A 19,832-nucleotide genomic window follows, 5' to 3' on the forward strand; every position below is an offset into this window, starting at 1 on the left:
CCTGCTCTGCAACCTAGCCAAATCTCTTGATCCCACTTGCTCTGTCTGAGAAAACCTCAGGAGAGAGGATGGCCACTGTGCTCTGGAGTTGGAGGCAGATTGGAACGCCACTTGATCCACCTGTGCTCCTGAGGTTGGGTTTTGATGGGACACTAGGAAGCTCCGTATACTGTTCGATCTGTTTTCTGTTTGGGGGAGGTTGTGGAACCTTCTGGACATGGAGCCTAGCTGTCCTGTCACAGCTGCTGCATGGATTCTATGGGCCACAACCAAGCCTGGGTTCCGGCAGGAGTCGGCCTCTTCCTCTCCCTCTCAGTTTGGTAGAATATAAGCAAGTGTGCTATAAGCTTCTGCTACCACAGACATGGTCCTGCTGACATGCCTTCCCTGCCCTGAAACTCGGCCAGAACACATCTTAAAGCTGCCCCTCCCAAATGTGCTCAGTGCAGGATTCTCCACCTAGCCCCTTCCTTGCACATCACAGTAGATAAGGAAGGAAGGTCGTGCCAACCGAATGCTGTTGGTTTTTGAATTCCTCCCCCAAGTTCAGTGGTGATACTACCCACCCCCTCGCATGATACATTTTTATCTCCCTACCATTTCCCTCCCTCCCTTCCTTTTTGTGATGGTAGGCATTGAGCTTTATGGCTTTGCATATGCTAACTGAGTACTCTAGAACCCAGCTCCATCTCCAGCCCTCCGCAGTGATGTTATAACGATGGCCAGCTGCTCGGCTCACCAAGCCCTAAGTGACTGTCCCACACTGCCTGTGCTGAAAGTCTTTCACCCCCACATCACCCAAGCAGTGACCAGGAGGAGGAACAAGGATGACCTCCCAAGCATGGCATCTTGGCACCTCGAGTAGTTAATTCATGCAAAACCCTGGCATGCAGGAAGCTCCCTGAGAATTCCAGTCCTTGTTCTTTGCTGGCACTCTGGCAAAGGAGCCACATTCTCTCCCCTCCCCCCTGTAATGTTTTTATTAATTATTTGGGAACTTCATGCAGTGCACCCCGATCACACTCACTCCCCATTCTTCCCAGGCTCACCATTCCACCCTTGTGCCACCCCCATAAAACAACAAAAACAAACAAACAAGCCAACACTAAGAACAATTTGTGTTCCCCATACACTCATTTGGAGCATGGTCAGACTCCCAGGAGGAGCCACATTCTTTATAGTCCAACGACTTTCTTTAGTATTTTTTCCCCCCTGGATGTTTTTGCCTTTACATTTTTTATTGTTACCAACAATTCATTGTACAAAACCATGAATTTCTTTTAATCTGTTGGTGCTGGGGACTGAGCCCAGGGATTCACACTCAGCACCTGCTTTTCCAGTGAGCTCTATCCCCAGCTTCCCTCCCTCTCATCTTCCTCCTTCCCTTCTCTTTTCCTTCCCTCCTTCTCACTGTATCCTCCAGGCTAGCCCCAAACTCCAGGGTAAAAAGTGATCCTCCTGTCAATAGCCCTTTGAGAATTGGGACCAAGAAGCATGGCAGCCCAGTCTGCATAGCATACCTGGTGTGGATGGATCACCGGGGAGGAACAGCGGAAACCCAGTAGCACTGGAATGGGTGTGTCCTGCGCCATTTTCTTTTTCTGGAACAGTGCAAATCGGTACAGTGCTCACCAGTGTCAGGGCACCATAACTGGCTGGGCATGTCCTTTGTGCTGGTCGTTTCTAGAAGAGCTTCACACATGACTTTAATCTATTCCTGAACCCACCCTGACAGATGTGGCCTCAGAAGAGTCCTTTGCAGATGCTGTCGGCTACTTCAAAGAAATAGGTCATAATCAAGAAATAAACACTGTATTACCTTTAAATTGCCCATTTAACTAAAAACACAAATGACAAGACCTGTGTGAGACCCAGGGCTTTACTAGGATATGGGTCCATCAGGTGGTGTTTCCTATGGACTTTTCTGGTTAAAGCACCAGTTTGATTTGTAGTATGTTTCTCAAAAGCACACTAAGATCAAAAAAGGCACTATTGAAATAATCTGCATACAAAAAAAACGTGGAATGGCTTACAGTCATCTCACTTTCTTTAAGAGAATCATTTGACTTTTTACGTAGTATTCAAGTTTTCTTTCAAGAGGAAATAAAAGCAATTCTTTATCTAATTGGCTTACCTAATAGTTAATGAACTTACGTGTAGTCGTAACAAGTGCAGAGGGCAGCCTGGGTCTGGAGGGAAGCAGCTGGCTGCCAGCAAACTCGTAAGTAGCTGGGAGAAGACAAGAGAGGCAGGAAGGGCTGGGGACATCTGGGGGTGCCAGGCCTGTGAAATCTCTCCCTGGGAGCCGGAGTTGTAGAACGGTGGTGAGCTCAGCTCCACTGTGCTGGCAAGGTGGGTTCCAGGGTTCTGTTGCCTTGTGTCACTCCACAGTGGTGGCGCTGATGCTCAAAGCGGTGATAAAAATCCAGGCTTAGAGGGATCCCAAGACGCTGCTCAAAAGCGGGAGGGCAGCGCCGCGATTTTTGCCACCCCACAAGCCACAGTGCTTTGCGTTTCTGACCTCCCAGGTCTCTAGAATATAGCGGATCTCTCTGGTCTTGGAGTCCAGCAGGGTCACTGACCTGATCTTAATCTGAGCCTCTTCAGAGATCATACTATAGAGCTATAGTAATAAAGACAGCATTGCACTGGCATAAGAACAGACATATTGGTCAGTGGGATAGAATGGAAGCCCCATGTGTAAGCACATATTCCTACGGCCACCTTACTTTTGACAAAAGAGAAAAACAAGTCAAAATACACATGGGAGAAAAGAGCATCTTCAGCAAAACGATGCTAGCCAAACTAAATAGCCATGTGTAGAAGAACGGAACTAGAGTATTATTTCATACCTAGCCACCTATCACAAAACTCCAAATGGATCAGGATTTCAATATAAGTCTTGATACCCTGAATCTGATAGAAGAAAACGTAGAGAATATACCTGAACTTGTTGGCACAGGAAAAGACTTTCTGATCAGGACACTCGGACCAATAATTAGTAAATGGGACCTCATGAAACTAGAAAGCTTCTATACGGCAAAGAAAGCAACCATTCTGAAGAAAACAGTCTACAGAATGGGAAAACCACTTACCAGCTGTGCCAGTTATAGCCTGACTATACAAAGAAGCCCTCCTCCCCCCCAAAAAAACTAAACTCCAAGGAAACAACCCAGTTAAAAATGAAGCATGAAACCAGTCAATCAAAGAGTTCTCATGGTTCTCATTCTCATGGAATCCCAGCACTCGGGAGGCCGAGGCAGGTGGATCTCTGTGAGTTCGAGGCCAGTCTGGTCTACAGACAGAGTTCCAAGACAGGTTCCAAAGCTACAAAGAGAAACCCTGTCTTAAAAAACCAACAAATAATCAAACAAACGAACAAAAGATGAAATATGAATAGGTCAGAAACATTTTCAAACATATTCAACATCCTCAACTATCATGGAGAAGCATATTAAAATTACTTGGAGAGTTCAACTTACTCCTGTCAGAAGGGGAAAAAAATGATGACAAACGTTAGCATGGATGTAAGGAAAAAAGACGTCTTCACAGCTAGTGGGAGTGCAAACTGGATGCAGCCACTACGGAAATCAGTGTGGCGGCTCCCCAGAAAGCTAGAAATAGATCTACCACACAATCCAGCTAGATCCTGAGTCCTGCCATAGAGATAGCTGGTCACTGGTGTTCTGTGCTGCTCTATTCACAATATCCAGGGAACAGAAACAACCCAGGTGCCCATAAACCGGCGAATGGATAATGAAGATGCAGCGATTTACACAACAGAGAATAGCATTCGGTTGTTAAGACAAATAAAATTGGGTTTGGAGAGATGGCCAGTGCTTAAGAATACTTGTTTTTTTTTTAAATATTTTTTTTATTTATTATGTGTACAGCATTCCTTCCATGTGTGCCCCACAAGCCAGAAGGGGGTGCCAGGTCTCATTATAGATGACTGTGAGCCACCATGTGGTTGCCGGGAATTGAACTCAGGACCTCTGGAAGAGCAGTCAGTGCTCTTAACCACTGAGCCATCTCTCCAGCCCAAGAATACTTGTTGCTCTTGCAGAGAACCTGGGTTTTGATTCTCAGCACCCATATGGTGGCTCCAATTCCAGGTTTTTTACTGACATTCTTGGCCACATGTGATATATACACATACATGCAGACAAAACAACCATAACACATAAATACATACTTTAAAAAAAACCCTGAAATGGTCTTCTGACGTCGAAATCCATCTTCCTTTCTTTAGAACTGGCTTCTTACGGCATGGCATCATCATAGCCCTGTCGTTCCTGCTGAATGATCTCCAGACAGTCTGCAGGGAAAACCTACACCAGGCATACAAGCATCTGGCGCAGCTGCCTGAAGGTAGGGTTGCATCACGCATGGGATCTGGTAGATGACTGTCGGTGGTCCTTCCCTCTAGGTCAGTTTGTGCAGGGCCGCAGATCACAGTCCTTGGTACTCCCCCCATTAAAATGACCTTGGGGCTGGGCATAGTGGTGTGCAACCTGTTCCCCCAGCTACTCCTCAGCGCTGAGGAGGACCAGCCTGAACTGCAGAGGAAGACTTTGTCTTATAACCATAGCAGTAGCAACAAAGTTACCTTTTTGTTAAAATATGACAAATGTATTCTACAAAGTTGGGAGTATAGCTCAGAAGCAGGACAAAGCCGAGGTCCCATCCATTTCTAAACACAAGAACCAGTGGATACTCTGTTAACTTGTAACAAACAAGCACAAATAAAAGCCTGGTAGCCTGTTCCACAGCTCCAAGCCTTTCCAACGGACCGCATTCTGGGTTTCCCTTCCTTAGGGTGACTCCCGCAGTTTGTGAGGCCACACGCTGGGTTGTCTGGTGTTTTATATTTTGGGGACACTGGCATTGAACCCAGGCTTCACATGTGCCGACCAATAATCCATCATGGAGTTTACATTCCTAGTTTAGTGTATGACTCTAAGCTTTATGAAAATGAGGCTATTCAGTCTATACTGTTTTGGTTTTAGGTGCTTTTGTTTAGTGTTTTATTTCTGGATCATAAATGATTTTCGAAGGTTAGGATTTGCATTAAGTGAGTATACTCTGGGTTTCTCTGTTCCCACTGAGGGACATCTGATTGTATCCACTTAACACACAGACATAGTCCAAGTACTCTCTGTATCTCTTCCCATACAGTACCCTTCCTTTTTGCTTCCCTTGACCACTAGCGATTTAGTGAATATAACCCTACAGCATGCACATAGATTTTTGCCACAGGTAGAGTATATAAAAATGTGTGTGTGTATAAAATGTTACTTTGTATATTTAAGTCTGAGTTAGTGGATCTTGCTGTATGTATCCCTTTGCAACTTAAAAACATCCCAAAGAAGTAATATTATAATTTTGAAATCATTGTGTATATGATGTACATCTCTTTCCACACAGTATCACACATCACAGTTGATGTTTGATGATGATTATGGTGTGTGTGTGTGTGTGTGTGTGTGTGTGTGTTTGTGATGTGTGTGATGGGTGTGGAGGGCAGAGGGCGACTTCTGAACTTTTGGGAGTTGATTCTTGCCTTCCACCTTGTAGAGGTAAAGTTTGGTTGGCTCCTGCTGTGGGATTAAAGGTGAGAGCCACTAAGCCCAGCTCTTGAAGGTATTGTGACATGTTCCCATGCCCTGCATACTCCAGGCTAGCTGGCCCATGGACTTCTGGGCATGTCGGGTTCTGCCTTCTGTTTCTGCCTTAGAAATGCTAGGATTGCACAAGCTTGCTTCTGCATCCATTTTTTAAAAAACATGGATTCCAGGGATAGAATTCAGGTCACCAGGATTGTGTGGCAAGTCCCTTTACCTGTGGAGTCACCTCACTGGCCCTAATATTATAATTTTGAAATGGACCCATGTTGTACCGAAGGGTCTTGGACTCTCACTGTACTCTTTTGCCATTTGAATATATTTTTGTTTGTTTGTTTTGGTTTGTTTTTTGAGACAGGGTGTCTTTACATAACAGCCCTGACTGCTGTAGATCACTTTGTAGACCAGACTGGCCTTGAACTCACAGAGATTTTCCTGCCTCTGTCTCTCAAGTGCTGGTATTAAAGGTGTGTGCCACCATACCCAGCTCTTGAATGTATTGTGACATGTTCCCATGTTGACTGTTTCTGCTTCTGGGCCACCGAAGGAATGAGTAATGGGTGTCTCCACACAGACCTGCATCTCTCACAGATCTTCCTGGTTCACAAGAAGGATGCTCTACGGAGTCTGCTAGGGAAGGTGATGCTGGCCTCCGAAGCACGCCTGCCTTCACCTTAGCAGAATACCAAACTGCTCCTCAGCCTCCCCTCCCCCAGCCAGTGGCATCCTTGTCAGTTAGCCCAATGGTGTGCCGTGGTAGATCACCCTGTATGGTGTAATGGCTGTGACCAGTGAGAATGAACATCTCTCTGCTTGGCATGACCTCAGGCTCCTCTCTGCTCAGTGCTTCTAGGCAGCTGGGATCCATCCTGCCAATTAGTTCTTCTACTTCTTGCTAACCTGAAGGAGTTGTCCTAGATCCCAAGCGTTTGTTGACTACCTGCACTGACAATATCACTTTTCCTGGACTGGTTGGGTAGCATGATGGTTAATCTCCATTTCAGACTCAATGACATCCAGAATCACCTAGAAGATGGGCCCTGGGCATGAGTGTGAGGGACTATCTCGGGCATGTTATTTGGGGGTGGGAAGACCCATCCACTGTGCGTGGCATCATGCCCTGGGCTGGGAGCCTAAATTAAAGGAGAAAGTGAACTGAACACATGTACTGGTCACTCTCTGCTTTCTGACTGGGAAAGTGACACTGGCAACTGCCCCAAGCTCCTGCCGCTGTGACTTCATTGTGATGGACTCTTCCTGGATCTGTGAGCCAGATAAACCGCTCCTTCCTTAAACTGTGTCTGTCCAGAGCATTTTATCACAGCCATAGGAAAAGCAGCCGCAACAGGTGGCTTCGCGTCATTTGTTCATTTGTTGCCCCTGAAGGTTCTCCATGTGGAAGACAGTCTCACCAGTCTTTCCTTGGTGCTTTCCCCTGAGGGGCGGGGCACTGAACCCGAGCTCTTGAAGACACTCTAGCATGTTTTCTAGGAAGCAGGCGCCTTTGTTTTTCACTTTTAGATTATGAAGGTTGTACCCTGAATGGAGCTTCTAGAAAGAAGGTCTTCTTTCTAGACCTTACCAATCAATACTGCCAGGACTCTGAAGTGGTGTCCTGGGTTCTCTCAGATGCCCCCGCCCATCTCCCTGTAGAACCCAAGCAACACAAAGAGCAGGGAGTATATACCCAAATAACACGAGGAGTAGCGGGTCTGCTGTGTTGACAAGCCCAGTGAACACAAGTCTCTCTGGAGAGCCTGGAACCAGCTCTTAGTCACAGGCCTTGATGGCTGCTGATCACTGTGGATGAGGCCTCCAGAATGGAGGTCAGGGCAGCCTGGTGGAAGGGTTGGGAGCAGGGGCTGGGGTGGTGACTGGGACAATGGGCAGAGGGAGGGAGGCAGTGTGGTAGATGCCTGGGGAGATGAATCTTGGGGTCACTCGGGTGTTGTGGCTTTTGGGTACACTGGTATGCTAGGCTGTATGTCACATGGTGTCCTAGCTGGGCTTCTGGTGGGGCATGGACTTCTACTTCGGCATCTCTCTCATCAGTATGTGACACAGGGCAGTAGCTGTTGGGGGGAGCCTGTGTAGTTTGTCTGGGTGCTCAGCTAGCTTGCAGCGTATGTTATGGGGCTTCCTGTCCATGGCCACATTGGAAAAGGTTTTTTTTTTTTTAACCATGGCACCCTTGCCACCTGTTGCTCCCATGGCACCACCAGTGCCTGGCCTCTAGAGCATCTTGTGTATAGCTAATATTGTTTAGAAGTATGTTTTCTCCTTCTTAATCCTTGGCACTACCGAGGTCTGCCTTGTTCCCAGAATAACCAGCAGGGGGTGCTCCAGGACTAGGGCCTGTCCCAGTGACTGGCTTCTCAGGTCCTAAGGGATTATCCTGTTATGAGAAGAGAAACCAAAACAGAAGAGATAAATGCCACAAAAGGGGCTGCTAGGCCAGGATCCCCAGAAACTGGTGGCCTCGAGTGCCCACCCAGGATCCTCTTTTGTTTCAGGCACTGACTGGGTATCTGGGTGAGTTTGGCCTGGTCCTTTCTCATGCTACTCCTCCTGTTGAGCCTGGCTCACAGATGCTGGTGTTAGGTATAATTTGCTGTCTCTGGCTTTGGGTCAGGGCCTGGTGATGGATGCAGGCACTCCTTCTTTTTTTTTTTAAAAAAAATATTTATTTATTTATTTATTTATTTATTATGTATACAACATTCTGCCTTGATGTATGCCCGCACGCCAGAGCAGGGCGCCAGATCTCAGTACAGATGGTTGTGAGCCACCATGTGGTTGCTGGGAATTGAACTCAGGACCTCTGGAAGAGCAGCCAGTACTCTTAACCTCTGAGCCATCTCTCCATCCCCCAGGTACCCCTTCTAAACAGAGGTACCTGCAGTCAGTGATGGATGGAGTGATGGGGTGCAACCTCCATGTGTGGAAACCATTCCCTGGCTTTGGGCCATGTCTCGATCTCAGTGGGGGCAGTGGGTGCCACAGGAAGATGTCTGCGTGCGGTTTTGAATCTGGCAAGGCTAAAATGCCACAGGGAGCTCCCCTGGAGCCATACTGTCTGGGTTTGAGTGAGATCTGGGAAGCTATTTCCACCGGGAGCTGAACCTGCATGGACTGACTATTCCCCAAAGTGAAGGGCTGCTGGAGAAATGGTCCCTTCACTGGGATACCTCAGCCCCGGGCAGGCGACCCTGTTCTTCTGCAACATCTGCCCGTTTCCTGGGGGCCTATGAAGTACTCCAGGAAGCCCTAACTCCCCTTGCAGCTGACACCACACCCATGTCCTTAGCCTGACAGTGCAAGCTGTCCTGTCCCTGGCCTTAGCTAGGATAATGCCTGGCTACAAGGATCTATTTGGTTTCTGGGCTGCTGTCAGTAGTTTCTGGGTGTGCCCTCCTTTCCTTTCAACCCCGAAACCTCCAGCAGGATAGATCCTTTATCCGTCTTTTCCCTGTCAAGACTGACTAGGGTCCCGGAACTCACCCTCAACAGCTCTCTTGGGCCAAGCAGCCTTTCACAGCTACTTCCATTAGGTTCTCATACTATCCCTCCGGGTTCAAAACAGCCTATTAACAATGCAATTACCGAAGGGACTAGGTCCCCTGGGACCACACTCTAGGCTGTGTTGGCTGGCACCTGGTGCGGGAACTACCCCGGTCCTGACGCTTCCTGTTAGGCTTCTGTGAGTGAGATGAGTCCCCCAGAGTGCCATCCAGCCTCTGGTGGCTGCTCACCCTCATGGTGCAGTGCTGCCCTCCATGACGTCTGCCCCTGTGCCAGCTGGGCCCACTCTCTGCCCATTTGTCTCAGATGTCTGCTTTTATCTAGGGCCTAGATAGACCACCTACAAGCCTTTGGGGGTATAGATTGGCCAAGTCATTTGCTATGCTGTTTCGTGGTGGTAATTTGTCCCGTTAGGGTCCCTACCTTGTGTGTGTGTGTGTGTGTGTGTGCATATAGGCATATGTGTGTGCGCATATAGGCCTATGTGTGTGTGTGTGTAGCCATAGATAACCTTGGGTTTTAGTCCTTGGGAACTGTCCATCTTACTATGTTGAGACAGGTTATTTTACTGGGAGGTATGCTAGGCTGTTGACCTCCCCAGTACTGGGGTTACAAACCCACACCATGATGCCCAGCTTTTCACGGCAATGCTGGGAGTTGAACTCTGATTCTCATGCCTGGGCAGCAAGCACCTGACCAAGTGAGCATCTTCCCTTGCTGTTTCCTTGTTGGCCAATCAGAATCAACAATCTTAGCCTCTTAGGAATGGGATGCAGAGCACAGCTGTCAAGGGCAGCCAGCATCACTGCAACCATCAAGGATGCCCTGCGTCAGCGACCATGCAAGACACCAAGGAAGGTCATAGTCCCGGACGGTGCTGTCTTGGGGAAAAGGCTGGACAGTACCTGCAGAGGTGGGCCACTTCCTTCAGTTATTCTTGCCATCAGTTTCTCACTAATTTTCGTGTAAAACTGTTGCCAATCTCCCTACTAAGGCTGGCTATTGGTATTTACCTGGTAGGCCTCTCCTGACCCTTAGGGTCAGCCTGTGCCTCCAGGGGAAGGAAATGGGTCAGGCAGCACCTTGTGGTGGAATCAGTGGAACTTGCTATATTATACCGACCTGAATGGGTGGAATTTGCCTATAATGACCTGGAGTGGGTGAGCATGGGAAGGTAGGGACATGGGGAGGGAAGAGATTTACAGACAGACTGAGGACCCTGAAGGATGGAAACACCCAGGACTGTGAGGTGGGAGAGCAAGAGGGAAGGAAGGAAGAACCGTCACAGGTGAACTGTGGTGGACATCCAGAGTGGCCAGCGTGGAGCGCAGAATGGAGGTCTGTCTGGGGAGGATATGGTGGTTGGTGCTGCTGGTGAGCCTGACAGGGTCTCAACTCTCCTAGCAGATAAGGCTCTGGGCAGGAGAGATTAGCTCAGTCACTGGACAAGTGTGTGAAGGATTATGTAGACTAGGTAAACAGAGGAGGGAAGGACCCACTTTGATTCAGGGTAGTGCCACGTCACACACTGGGTTCCAAGCAGAACACAAAGGGGCAAATGGACACTCATATTCCTGACCATGGATACAACGTCATCAGCCACTCTTACTGCTATGATTTCCCCGCCACAACGGCCTAGAACCTCAAATTGTGAGCCAAAGTAAATCCCTCCTTCCTCAAGCTGCCTTTCTCGGTTATTTTAACCATAGTACTAGCCATAGCAACAGGACAAGTTACCCATTAAGGGGTTGGGAGGGATCACAAGAAAGTGCTCATGGAGCTCCAGAGGAACGCCGTTTCCTGGGTCAGGCCTCCTCCGCTCCCTGCACACACCAAGGGAGGCCGGATCTTTCTGTATTCCCTTCAGCTGTGTATTTTTAGGTTAAAGATGCTCACAGTGAAATTAGTTTTCTGTTTCACAGTTGGTATCAAAAGAACAAAGTACGCCTCAGTGACTTACAGTTGAACATTTTTTTTCTTTTTTTCTTTTTTTTTTTTTTGATTTTTCGAGACAGGGTTTCTCCGTAGCTTTTGGTTCCTGTCCTGGAACTAGCTCTTGTAGACCAGGCTGGCCTCGAACTCACAGAGATCCGCCTGCCTCTGCCTCCCGAGTGCTGGGATTAAAGGCGTGCGCCACCATCGCCCGGCTTCTTTTTTTGTTTTTTGAGACAGGGTTTCTCTGCATAGCTTTGGAGCCTGTCCTGCAACTCACTTTGTAGACCAGGCTGGCCTCAAACTCACTAAGATCCACCTGCCTCTGCTTCCCTAGTGCTGGTATTAAAGGCGTGCACCACCACCGCCCGGCACAGTTGAACGTTTTATCTCCTTAAACAACTCCCCCCACCCCCCCGGGTTCTTGCAGTTGGTGACATGGGGACAAGTGAAGAAGATTCCCACATAGGTAGGAGGGTAGGTGAACCAGAGACCCAGATCTGTGTCTGAGATGTTTGCGAGGATGCTGGCTGTCCTACACTCAGGGCTCTGTCTGGAGTTCTCCCTGGAGGATGTGCAGGTACACAGACGTGGAGAGGGAGTGGGAGAGACCCCAGTGGAAAGTGTCTCTAGCTGCTTTAGATGGCACCTAGTCATCTGCACACGAGCCACACACAGCACACAGGAACAAGGTCTGGCTCCATTCAGGGTATTTTATTTTCTTAAAGTAGACAATCTTTGACTTTTATATGCTCATCAGCTCTTCTCTCCCGCTGTACATCCCAACTCCTTGGCCGCGATTCTATACATTGACCTTGAACTCATGGGTACCAAACAAAGGGTTGAGAAAGATTTGGCAAGGGCTCTAGTGGTGCCACCCCCTTGGCAGCAGGGGTTTTGGATTCCTGCACAGCCAGGGTTCTTTTAGGACCAGTGCCCGTGGGCCCTGGGACTAGAAAGCCTGGAATGCATGGTACCAGCAGGGCTTCCTTCAGGCCACAACTCTGGCTGTGCCTTCACAGGAGTCTGAGCAGCTCCCAGCCTACCTCAGGCTTGGAGTATCTGGGGCCAGGAAGTAGCATCTCTTGCCTCCCCTTCCTTCATTTGGCAAAACCATGGATAATTTACACCTTAAATATCAAGACATTTAGCTATTGTTCATTCGCTCCTAGGTAAAGAACCTTCTGTAAATACATCACATTTATTTTTTTTTCTTAAATAAAAACAAAGCAGAAAACGGCACCAATTACAAGAGGACGCTGCAGAGGCTTATGTACACGTGTCCCATGAGGCTGGCATCGGGGTGCCACTTGCCCCACAATTCTTTGGAGCCGAGGAGCAGAATCGTCCTATGACTTCTATACTCAGCAAGCCAGACACAAAAGGGACACCTGAAATAAAACGTGTTTTGAAAATCTGCATTTAAAAAAGAATATTTAATCACATCTGAAACCATAGGTTTTTTTTCTGCGAAACATAAAAATTTGGCCAAAAATAAAAATTAAAAAAAAAACAACAAAAAAACGAAGATGCCAGAGAAGAAAAACCAGGTTTCCTTTTATAAAACATGAGACCAGCAGAAGGGAAGCTGGAAACCCAGCTGGCCTAGTTTGAAAGAAACGATGCCACTCATTTTCCTGGGTTAATTTTTGCTGCATACATTTTAGCTGTTTAAAAAGAGCCACCAGTGGTCAGAGGTCCGATTCTTCCAGTCACTTCTCTCCCCAGGTCCGAGGTACTGGACACATGTGGTGCAGAGTGGCTGAGCTGGGTTTGGCTAGCAGGGAAGGTACACAGTCCCTGCTCTGGGCCTCCCTTCTGGTCAGTGATAGTCCCCAGTCCAGAGCTCAGTTGATGAGCTGGCCTTCTTCCGGGCAAGGGGCACAGCTGGCCGGACCTGGTCCCAGTCCTGCAGCCTCTCCCCCCGGGCAGTCCAATGTGAACCCCCATGCAGAGTGGGGCCAACTCAGGAAGGCAGAGTGAAGGGGGCGAGATGGCCTTGGAACGAACTTGTGACAGCAGCTCAAGAGGAAACCTCGACACTTTGGGGAACTTTGCCATCTCCGGATGTGCGTGTGTGCGTGTCTGTGTGTCTACCTACCTAGCAATCTATCCAAATATATTTATGTTTGCGGAAACGTGGGGGCCAAGAAGGCAGAGGCTGGGGGTGGGGTGGGGACACATTCTTCAAGCCCCCTGTTTTCTGCCCCTGGGGTTGGGCCTCTCTAGCATGAGCTGGGGCATGACACCCCGTGGGTTTCACCACAGGCAAGTGGGCTGTGCCTGGCTCCTCAGCAAAGGCCAATGTACTTGAGATTGTTCTGTATAATGACATCTGTCACCGCGTCAAAAACAAACTGGATGTTACTGGTGTCGGTGGCACAGGTGAAGTGGGAGTAGATTTCCTTGGTTTCCTTGTTGCGGTTTAGGTCCTCGAACTGACGCTGGATATAGACCGCAGCCTCCTCATACGTGTTCTGACCCTTGTACTCTGGGAAACAGACACTGAGCGGGATGCGCCGAATCTTCTCTGCCAGGAGGTCCTTCTTGTTCAGGAAGAGGATGAGAGAGGTGTTGATAAACCAGTTGTTGTTGCAGATGGAGTCAAACAGGCGTAGGCTTTCCGCCATTCGGCTCTGGGGTTGTGAGGAGGGAAGTGCTGGCGTTAGTCTTGCAGTGAGTGAGCAGAGAGAGAACTTAGACCCACAGCCTCGCCGCCAGGAGGCGCTCCCGAGACTGCCTGCCTAGTTCTAGGCTCCTCCCCCCAGCATCATACTTCCGCCAGGAGTCCTCCCCCTCTTTAGTTCAAATCAGTCTTTACCCATCTCCCTTAGCAACAACTGACAGCCTACTTCCTCCTAAGTACCTAGGGGTTTTCTACCCCTTCCGGAAACCTCCTCTGGGCAATGATGCTCAAGTGGCCTCCATCTGCGGCATGAGGGCCGAGGCAGTGCCCAATCGAGCCTCCTTGCACCCTAGGGATGCAGGCCCTTCCATACTTATTCTGTCTGAGGACCCATTTCAAACAGGGCTAGCTCCCGGACCTCTCCACACCCACACTTAGAAGCTCAAGTCTTCCAAGGGGAGTTATTACTTCAACGCAAGTCTGGGTTTCACGCAGTCCCCTGAAAACTTAATTCTGCCATGCGGCACCTGCCGAGGGGCAGTTTGTGCTTCTGTAAGCTGGAACAGTTGCGGTCACCGCCCCTTGCCCGTCTCCCTCACTGGCTTTATGGGCTCACATGCAGTGGGTGTCTGACCATGTTGTCTGACCAGGCAGGCTTGCACATACATAGAGTGAGGGTGACATCCTGGGACAGAGCTGTGATCAAGTGACAGAGCACGGTCTCTGGTCCCTTCCATTGTTTGCTGTCCCTCCCGCCTCTCCCCGTTTTGAGAATAGGTAATGTGCATAGTGACTTTGGGGCATATGGGTTATGTCTGCCTCCCCAGGGCATGGACAGATCTTATTTCTAAAGCGAATAACTGTCCATACCTGGAATCACTGCTGGTGGAAGCTGACCGTCCCTTTAGGATAAAGTGAACAAGCCAAACTCCTAGATATCAATTGAGGTCCCAGTGAGTGAGTGAGCCTGGCACCGACAAGGTGCACACAGGGCATCAGCAGCATCCCCAGTGATTATGGTGACAACGATGGTGCTTCTGGGCCAAGGTGCTGCCTACTGATGGAGAAACTGAGGCAGGGAGAGGTAGGAGATGTGCTCCAAGTCCCTCACCAGGAGCTGTGGGCTTGCAGTCCTGTGCAAGGAAGTAGGCTGGGGGCAGAGTTTCAGGGCATCACATAGAAACCAGTTTTACAGACCCCGTGTTCTCCGAGGCAGAGGTTTTTTGGCAGTGCCTCTGCTGGAGGAAGCAGATATGCAGAATGAGGAGGGCGTACAAAGGTACCTGTCATCATCCTGAGACTTGTCTACCTGGAAGACTATGTTTTGCAAATCGCTTGTTTGGTGTTGATATAATCAATACAGAAGAAACTCTGAAAAGCGAGTAATCCCAGGTTTTGGCATGGTCTAAACTGAGTCTTCCACTGAGAAACAGTAAGCAGGGTCCTAAGCCCTGCGACACACAAGAGAACCAGGCCTGGATGTGATGTTCTCAAAGTGAGATCAGTGGGTGGTGGTCTAGGGATGGTACATCCCACTGGGAGAACAATTAGCTCTAATGGATTCCTGGAAAATGCAGCGTACAGATGACTGTGGGGACGGAGCTGTCACTTCTCATAGAAATGATGTCATAATTGGGGCTTTTGCTTCTGACTCCAAATTCTGTATCAGATATGGCTATTAGCACATATTCTTCAGTTCATCGAGCAGGCTTGCTGAGCATGTCCCGAGTGCACGGGGCCATGACTCTCCTGCTAGACGGAGGAAGTCTCAGAGTTGTGAGCCTTGATAGGGATTCTGGCTTCTTCTGGCCTGTAAGGGGGATTGGAATCATAGAGTAGGGGGTTCCCTTAGCCCTGATGGGTCAACTGTGATGACGGAAGAAGTGGTTCTTGGACCCAGGTCAGCCCAGGGGTGTTCAGAAAGTGGGATGTGGCTTAGAGGGGCAGGAGGACCATGTAAAGGGGCTGTAATGATTGACACACAATTGCTGGCCAGAGGTCAGTCCTCTTAGGACAGCGTCTGCCGGAAGAGCTCAGTTGCAGAGACCTTTAGAGGTAGCAGCAGGTAGGGCCCAAAGACCATCCCTGAGACTGCCCCAGCTTCTGTGTGCACTTTCCACCCCAGCTGTCTGAACCACTTCCCCGCTGGTGCTTCTCAGACTCTGGGGACCCTGCAGGACTAAGCCTTGCACCTATGACTCAGGACATCATGGAACCCAGGCACCTGGCTCACAGGGTGGCAGGCGGCGGAAGGGGTAGGACTAGGTGTCTAGGAAGCTCAGGATCTCCCTTTATCTCAGGCGCCTCTTGCTCTGCTGCGGGTTCAAGCTCAGGTTTCCTGGTGACCCCTCTATTTTTTGAGGACTACAGAGCCACACTGACTACCATTCATCAGTCCCTTGGGAGATGATGTGCCTCCAATAACACTTGTCTCCACGGCCCCATCTCTTGGTACCTTCCCAGTAGGGATCAGAAAAGCCTGCAGGGAAAACAGCAGTGCATTTGGCCTGTGGGCCCACGGAGACATGGGGCTTCAGAGCGATGGCACTTCCCGAGCTAGCCACTTCCTTCTGTCCTCCAGAGAGTCTCAGTGCTGGGTGTGTTGTCGGTATGTGAGCACCAAAGTTCTGTAAAGTGGATGTGCGGAACTGCCTTGGGAGCCAATCAAGATGGTCAGTTAGAAAGCCCAGCATGATCAGAGCAGCTCCAGCTCACGACCTCTCAGTGTGAGGGCCCGGCAAATGGGGCAGGTACCGCATCCTGCCTGACTCTGTCCCTAGACAAGAGGCTGTGACTGCCTGTGGCCCCGTGGCAGAGGTAAGACAAAAGAACGGCAGGCGATCACAATCAGGACCCTGTCCAAATGAAGCTGACCAGAGGATCCAGTGGCCGGGGACGGCGGGGGGTGGGTGGGTGTCTAACAACTTTGGGGGTGATGGTGGGAGCTCTGCGTGGTGCCTACCAATGAGTTCAATGCCCTTAGGGCCAGTTTCACAGTGGTAGCCACACTCTTGGAGACTTGTGTGCACAGTGGCACCCTGCTGCCTCAAATCACCACCATCGGAAGAGCTATGATATCCCAGGCTGTAACTGCAGAAGGCAGGCAGTGCAGGGGTGAGAGCGGGTGGGCTGAAGCTGGCCTTCGGCCTGGCCTCCCAGCTCCATCACGGCAGCCTCTCATCCATGCATAGTCTACTTTTCTTTTTTTTCTAAAATATTTATTTATTTATTATGTATACAATAGTCTGTCTGTGTGTATGCCTGAAGGCCAGAAGAGGGCACCAGACCTTATTACAGATGGCTGTGAGCCACCATGTGGTTGCTGGGAATTGAACTCAGGACTTTTGGAAAAGCAGGCGATGCTCTTAACTGCTGAGCCATCTCTCCAGCCCTAGTCTACTTTTCTTGGAGGGCGTCGCCTCAGGCCCCTTCTTTTAGGAGGCTGCTGCCTTCCTTCCTAACCACATCTGGCTTGTGCCCTAGTCAGTCTGTGGAGTCTCTCTCCTGCCTGTTCTCTGTTTCCATCTGCTCGGCTTCATGGGTCATAGCTGCTTCCAGAGGTAATATGGTGGGGACTTCTACTGTGCCCCTAGGCTGGTAGCCACGACTCCACTAGCCCAACATGTTTTCTTTTGCTCCTGGAATCTGAGGAGCTGCAAGCAAGCAAGGCCACAGTCCACTTGCTAGGGTGGAAGTGGCTATGGGGAACCTTTGTTTTCACACAGGGACCAAGCCCTAGGGTGGTATTGACTTGCCAGAGCTTGGTTAAGAACCATAATATTCTCTCCTGGCAGGACACCCCCCTTACCTTTACCTCTCCAGCCACTAATGGTGCAGCCAGGGTGGCCATGCTGTGGTCAGTTGTTGCCATGAGGCCAGTCAGGCCTTGGCCACTCAGCTCTCTGAAGGGCTCTTTCACTACAGAAACTGACATTTTCTAGGAGGCTGGGGTTCATCTGAAACATTCGTTTATATAAATAACACAGAGCATATGATTCTGACAGAAGCCTGTGCAATGTGGGAATGTGGGAATCTTGCTGCTTAGCGGTGGGAACCAGTGATTTGTATCAAGTCATGTTAGCCACATCGAGGCTCGTAACAGTCCCCAGAGGGGTTGTAGCTGTACCTTGGGCATTTGTAACATGTTTAGATAGCTTTGTATCTACTCAATGCCACATAACCTCTTTTATCCCAGGGTGGTGCTTCCCTGCATTTGGATTTCTTACACAGGGGTGGAAGAGAGCTTGTGGCACATTCCTAAGGACCTTCAAGCATGTTGGCCTGAGAATCCAGGGGTCTTCTTCCCCAGATAGCCTCCAGGGGCTGGCACCTATGGTAGCCAAACCAGGACTGGCTAGAATGATTCTTCAAGGAGGCCAGCCGCCAGGGTGTTTGTGCCAGGTTAGCCATTTGGTTCCCTTTCTGCACATCTGGTGACACACAGTGGCAGATGTCCCTGGTTATGCATACGAAGTCTGGGGCTCATTTTTAATAGCCTCCTTCTGTAGCCTCTCTGGATCCTGACTGAGCTTCTAAGGGTAATATCTGGACCTTCATAATGGGCATTCTCCCACTCTGCTGCTACCTCTGAGTTAAAGTGTTCCCAGAACTCCCATTGGCCCACATGGGCCAGCCCTACCACTCAGGACACCACTCTGTCCCTTGTCACTATGGGCAGGATGCTGGCTTGTCAGCGCCTCACACCCATGCTAAGAGGTTGAGCCCAGCAGCTCCCAACGAGGTTTTTTTGTTTGTTTGTTTGTTTTGTTTTTTAAATCAAATACACATGCACACATAACCCAGAGTTCATGTGGGACCCAAGTCCCTCACCTACGTCAGAGGCCTTTGTTTTCCCCTTGGCACATGCCCAGATGTGCCTGGCCAGACACCTCACCACACAGGCCCAGTGTGGGGCTTGCGGTGACCACTGCCTTCCTTCCACATGAAATAAGGAGCAGCTTTGCTCTCAGAGTCATAAAGTTCTTGTACCGCCTGGCTTTGTGTGTCAACTTGACACAAGCTAGAGCCATCAGAGAGGAGGGAGCCTCAGTCAAGGAAATGCCTCCACGAGATCCAGCTGTAAGGCAATTTTTCAATTAGTGATCAATGGGGGAGGGCCCAGCCCATGGTGGTGTGGTGTCATCCCTGGGCTGGTGGTCTTGGGTTCTTAAAGAAAGTAGGCTGAGCAAGACAGAGGAAGCAAGCCAGAAAACAGCTCCCTTCCACGGCCTCTGCTTCAGCTCCTGTCTCCAGGTTCCTGTCCTGCCTAAGTTCCTGTTCTGACTGTCTCCAGTGATGGACTATGATCTGGAAGTGGAAGCCAAATAAACCCTTTCCTTCTCAACTTGCTTTCTGGTTATGGTGTTTTGTTGTAGCAATAGAAACCCTAGCTAAGAGTTTTCAAGATGAACAACCATGTTTTCTGCCAAGCCTCTGGACTTTAGTTTTCTCTTCGAATTGAAAAGATACCCAGCCCTTGGGAAGCGGGACTGCCAGTTTGAGGTCAGCCTGGACTACATAGCGAAACTCTGTCTAAAGAAAAATAAAAGACTTCAACCCCCAAAACCATGCACTGAAAAAGGTCTCAGTTAAAAGGCACAAAGCTGTTCTCATCCTCTGACCCAAGGAATAGCCCCTCTAATGGAGGTCCTACTAGCGCAGTTAAGGAAGGAGGTAGCTAGGCTTGATGCTCAGGTATGTCCCGTGGTCATTCCTCTAGGACCCACCCCCAGTCGGTACTAGAAACAGTACCATTCTCTCTGGGACTCTGCGTGTTTGCCTACTCCAGTGTCTCAAGTTCTCCCCAAACAGATGTGCACGCTTCAGGGTTTGGTTCTGTTGGACCTCTCGAGACCCCTCTACTAGGCTCCTGTTCAAGCCATTCTGGCTGCTGTGTGCTCCCAATCTGCACGTGTTCAGTTTCTTCTCTTTTCTAGGGCCCACTTAGCCTCTAGCCTATGCTGCGATCTCCAGGGTGCTTGGCCATGTCTGTCTTGTGGTTTTGGTGTGCAATGTCTCCACAGGCTCAGGTGTTTGAAACTTGGTCCCCAGCTAGTTGTGCTGTTTTGGAAGGCTGTCAAACCATACAAAATGGAGCCTTGGTGGAGGAAGTGGATCACTAGGGGTGG

The 19,832-nt window shown here is 49.5% G+C and overlaps 2 protein-coding genes across 4 annotated transcripts in view; one reads left to right on the forward strand and one right to left on the reverse strand.

Moving 5' to 3' along the window:
* Rsph14 (radial spoke head 14 homolog) overlaps window positions 1–19,832 on the forward strand; it is a 75,331-nt gene that overhangs the window by 3,491 nt on the left and 52,008 nt on the right. For both annotated transcript variants that reach the window (XM_041656322.1, XM_041656323.1), the window contains one exon: window positions 4,253–4,371. In XM_041656322.1, the coding sequence (XP_041512256.1) occupies window positions 4,253–4,371 (119 nt within the window). The remainder of the gene's footprint in view (window positions 1–4,252; window positions 4,372–19,832) is intronic.
* Window positions 11,780–19,832, reverse strand: part of Gnaz (G protein subunit alpha z) — a 50,554-nt gene continuing 42,501 nt past the window's right edge. For both annotated transcript variants that reach the window (XM_041656321.1, XM_041656320.1), the window contains exon 3: window positions 11,780–13,714. In XM_041656321.1, the coding sequence (XP_041512255.1) occupies window positions 13,370–13,714 (345 nt within the window). In that variant the 3' untranslated portion in view covers window positions 11,780–13,369. The remainder of the gene's footprint in view (window positions 13,715–19,832) is intronic.

Source organism: Microtus oregoni, unplaced genomic scaffold (assembly GCF_018167655.1).
Source record: "Microtus oregoni isolate MIOR12 unplaced genomic scaffold, Mior012 000007F_ref0000211, whole genome shotgun sequence".
NCBI lineage: Eukaryota > Metazoa > Chordata > Mammalia > Rodentia > Cricetidae > Microtus > Microtus oregoni.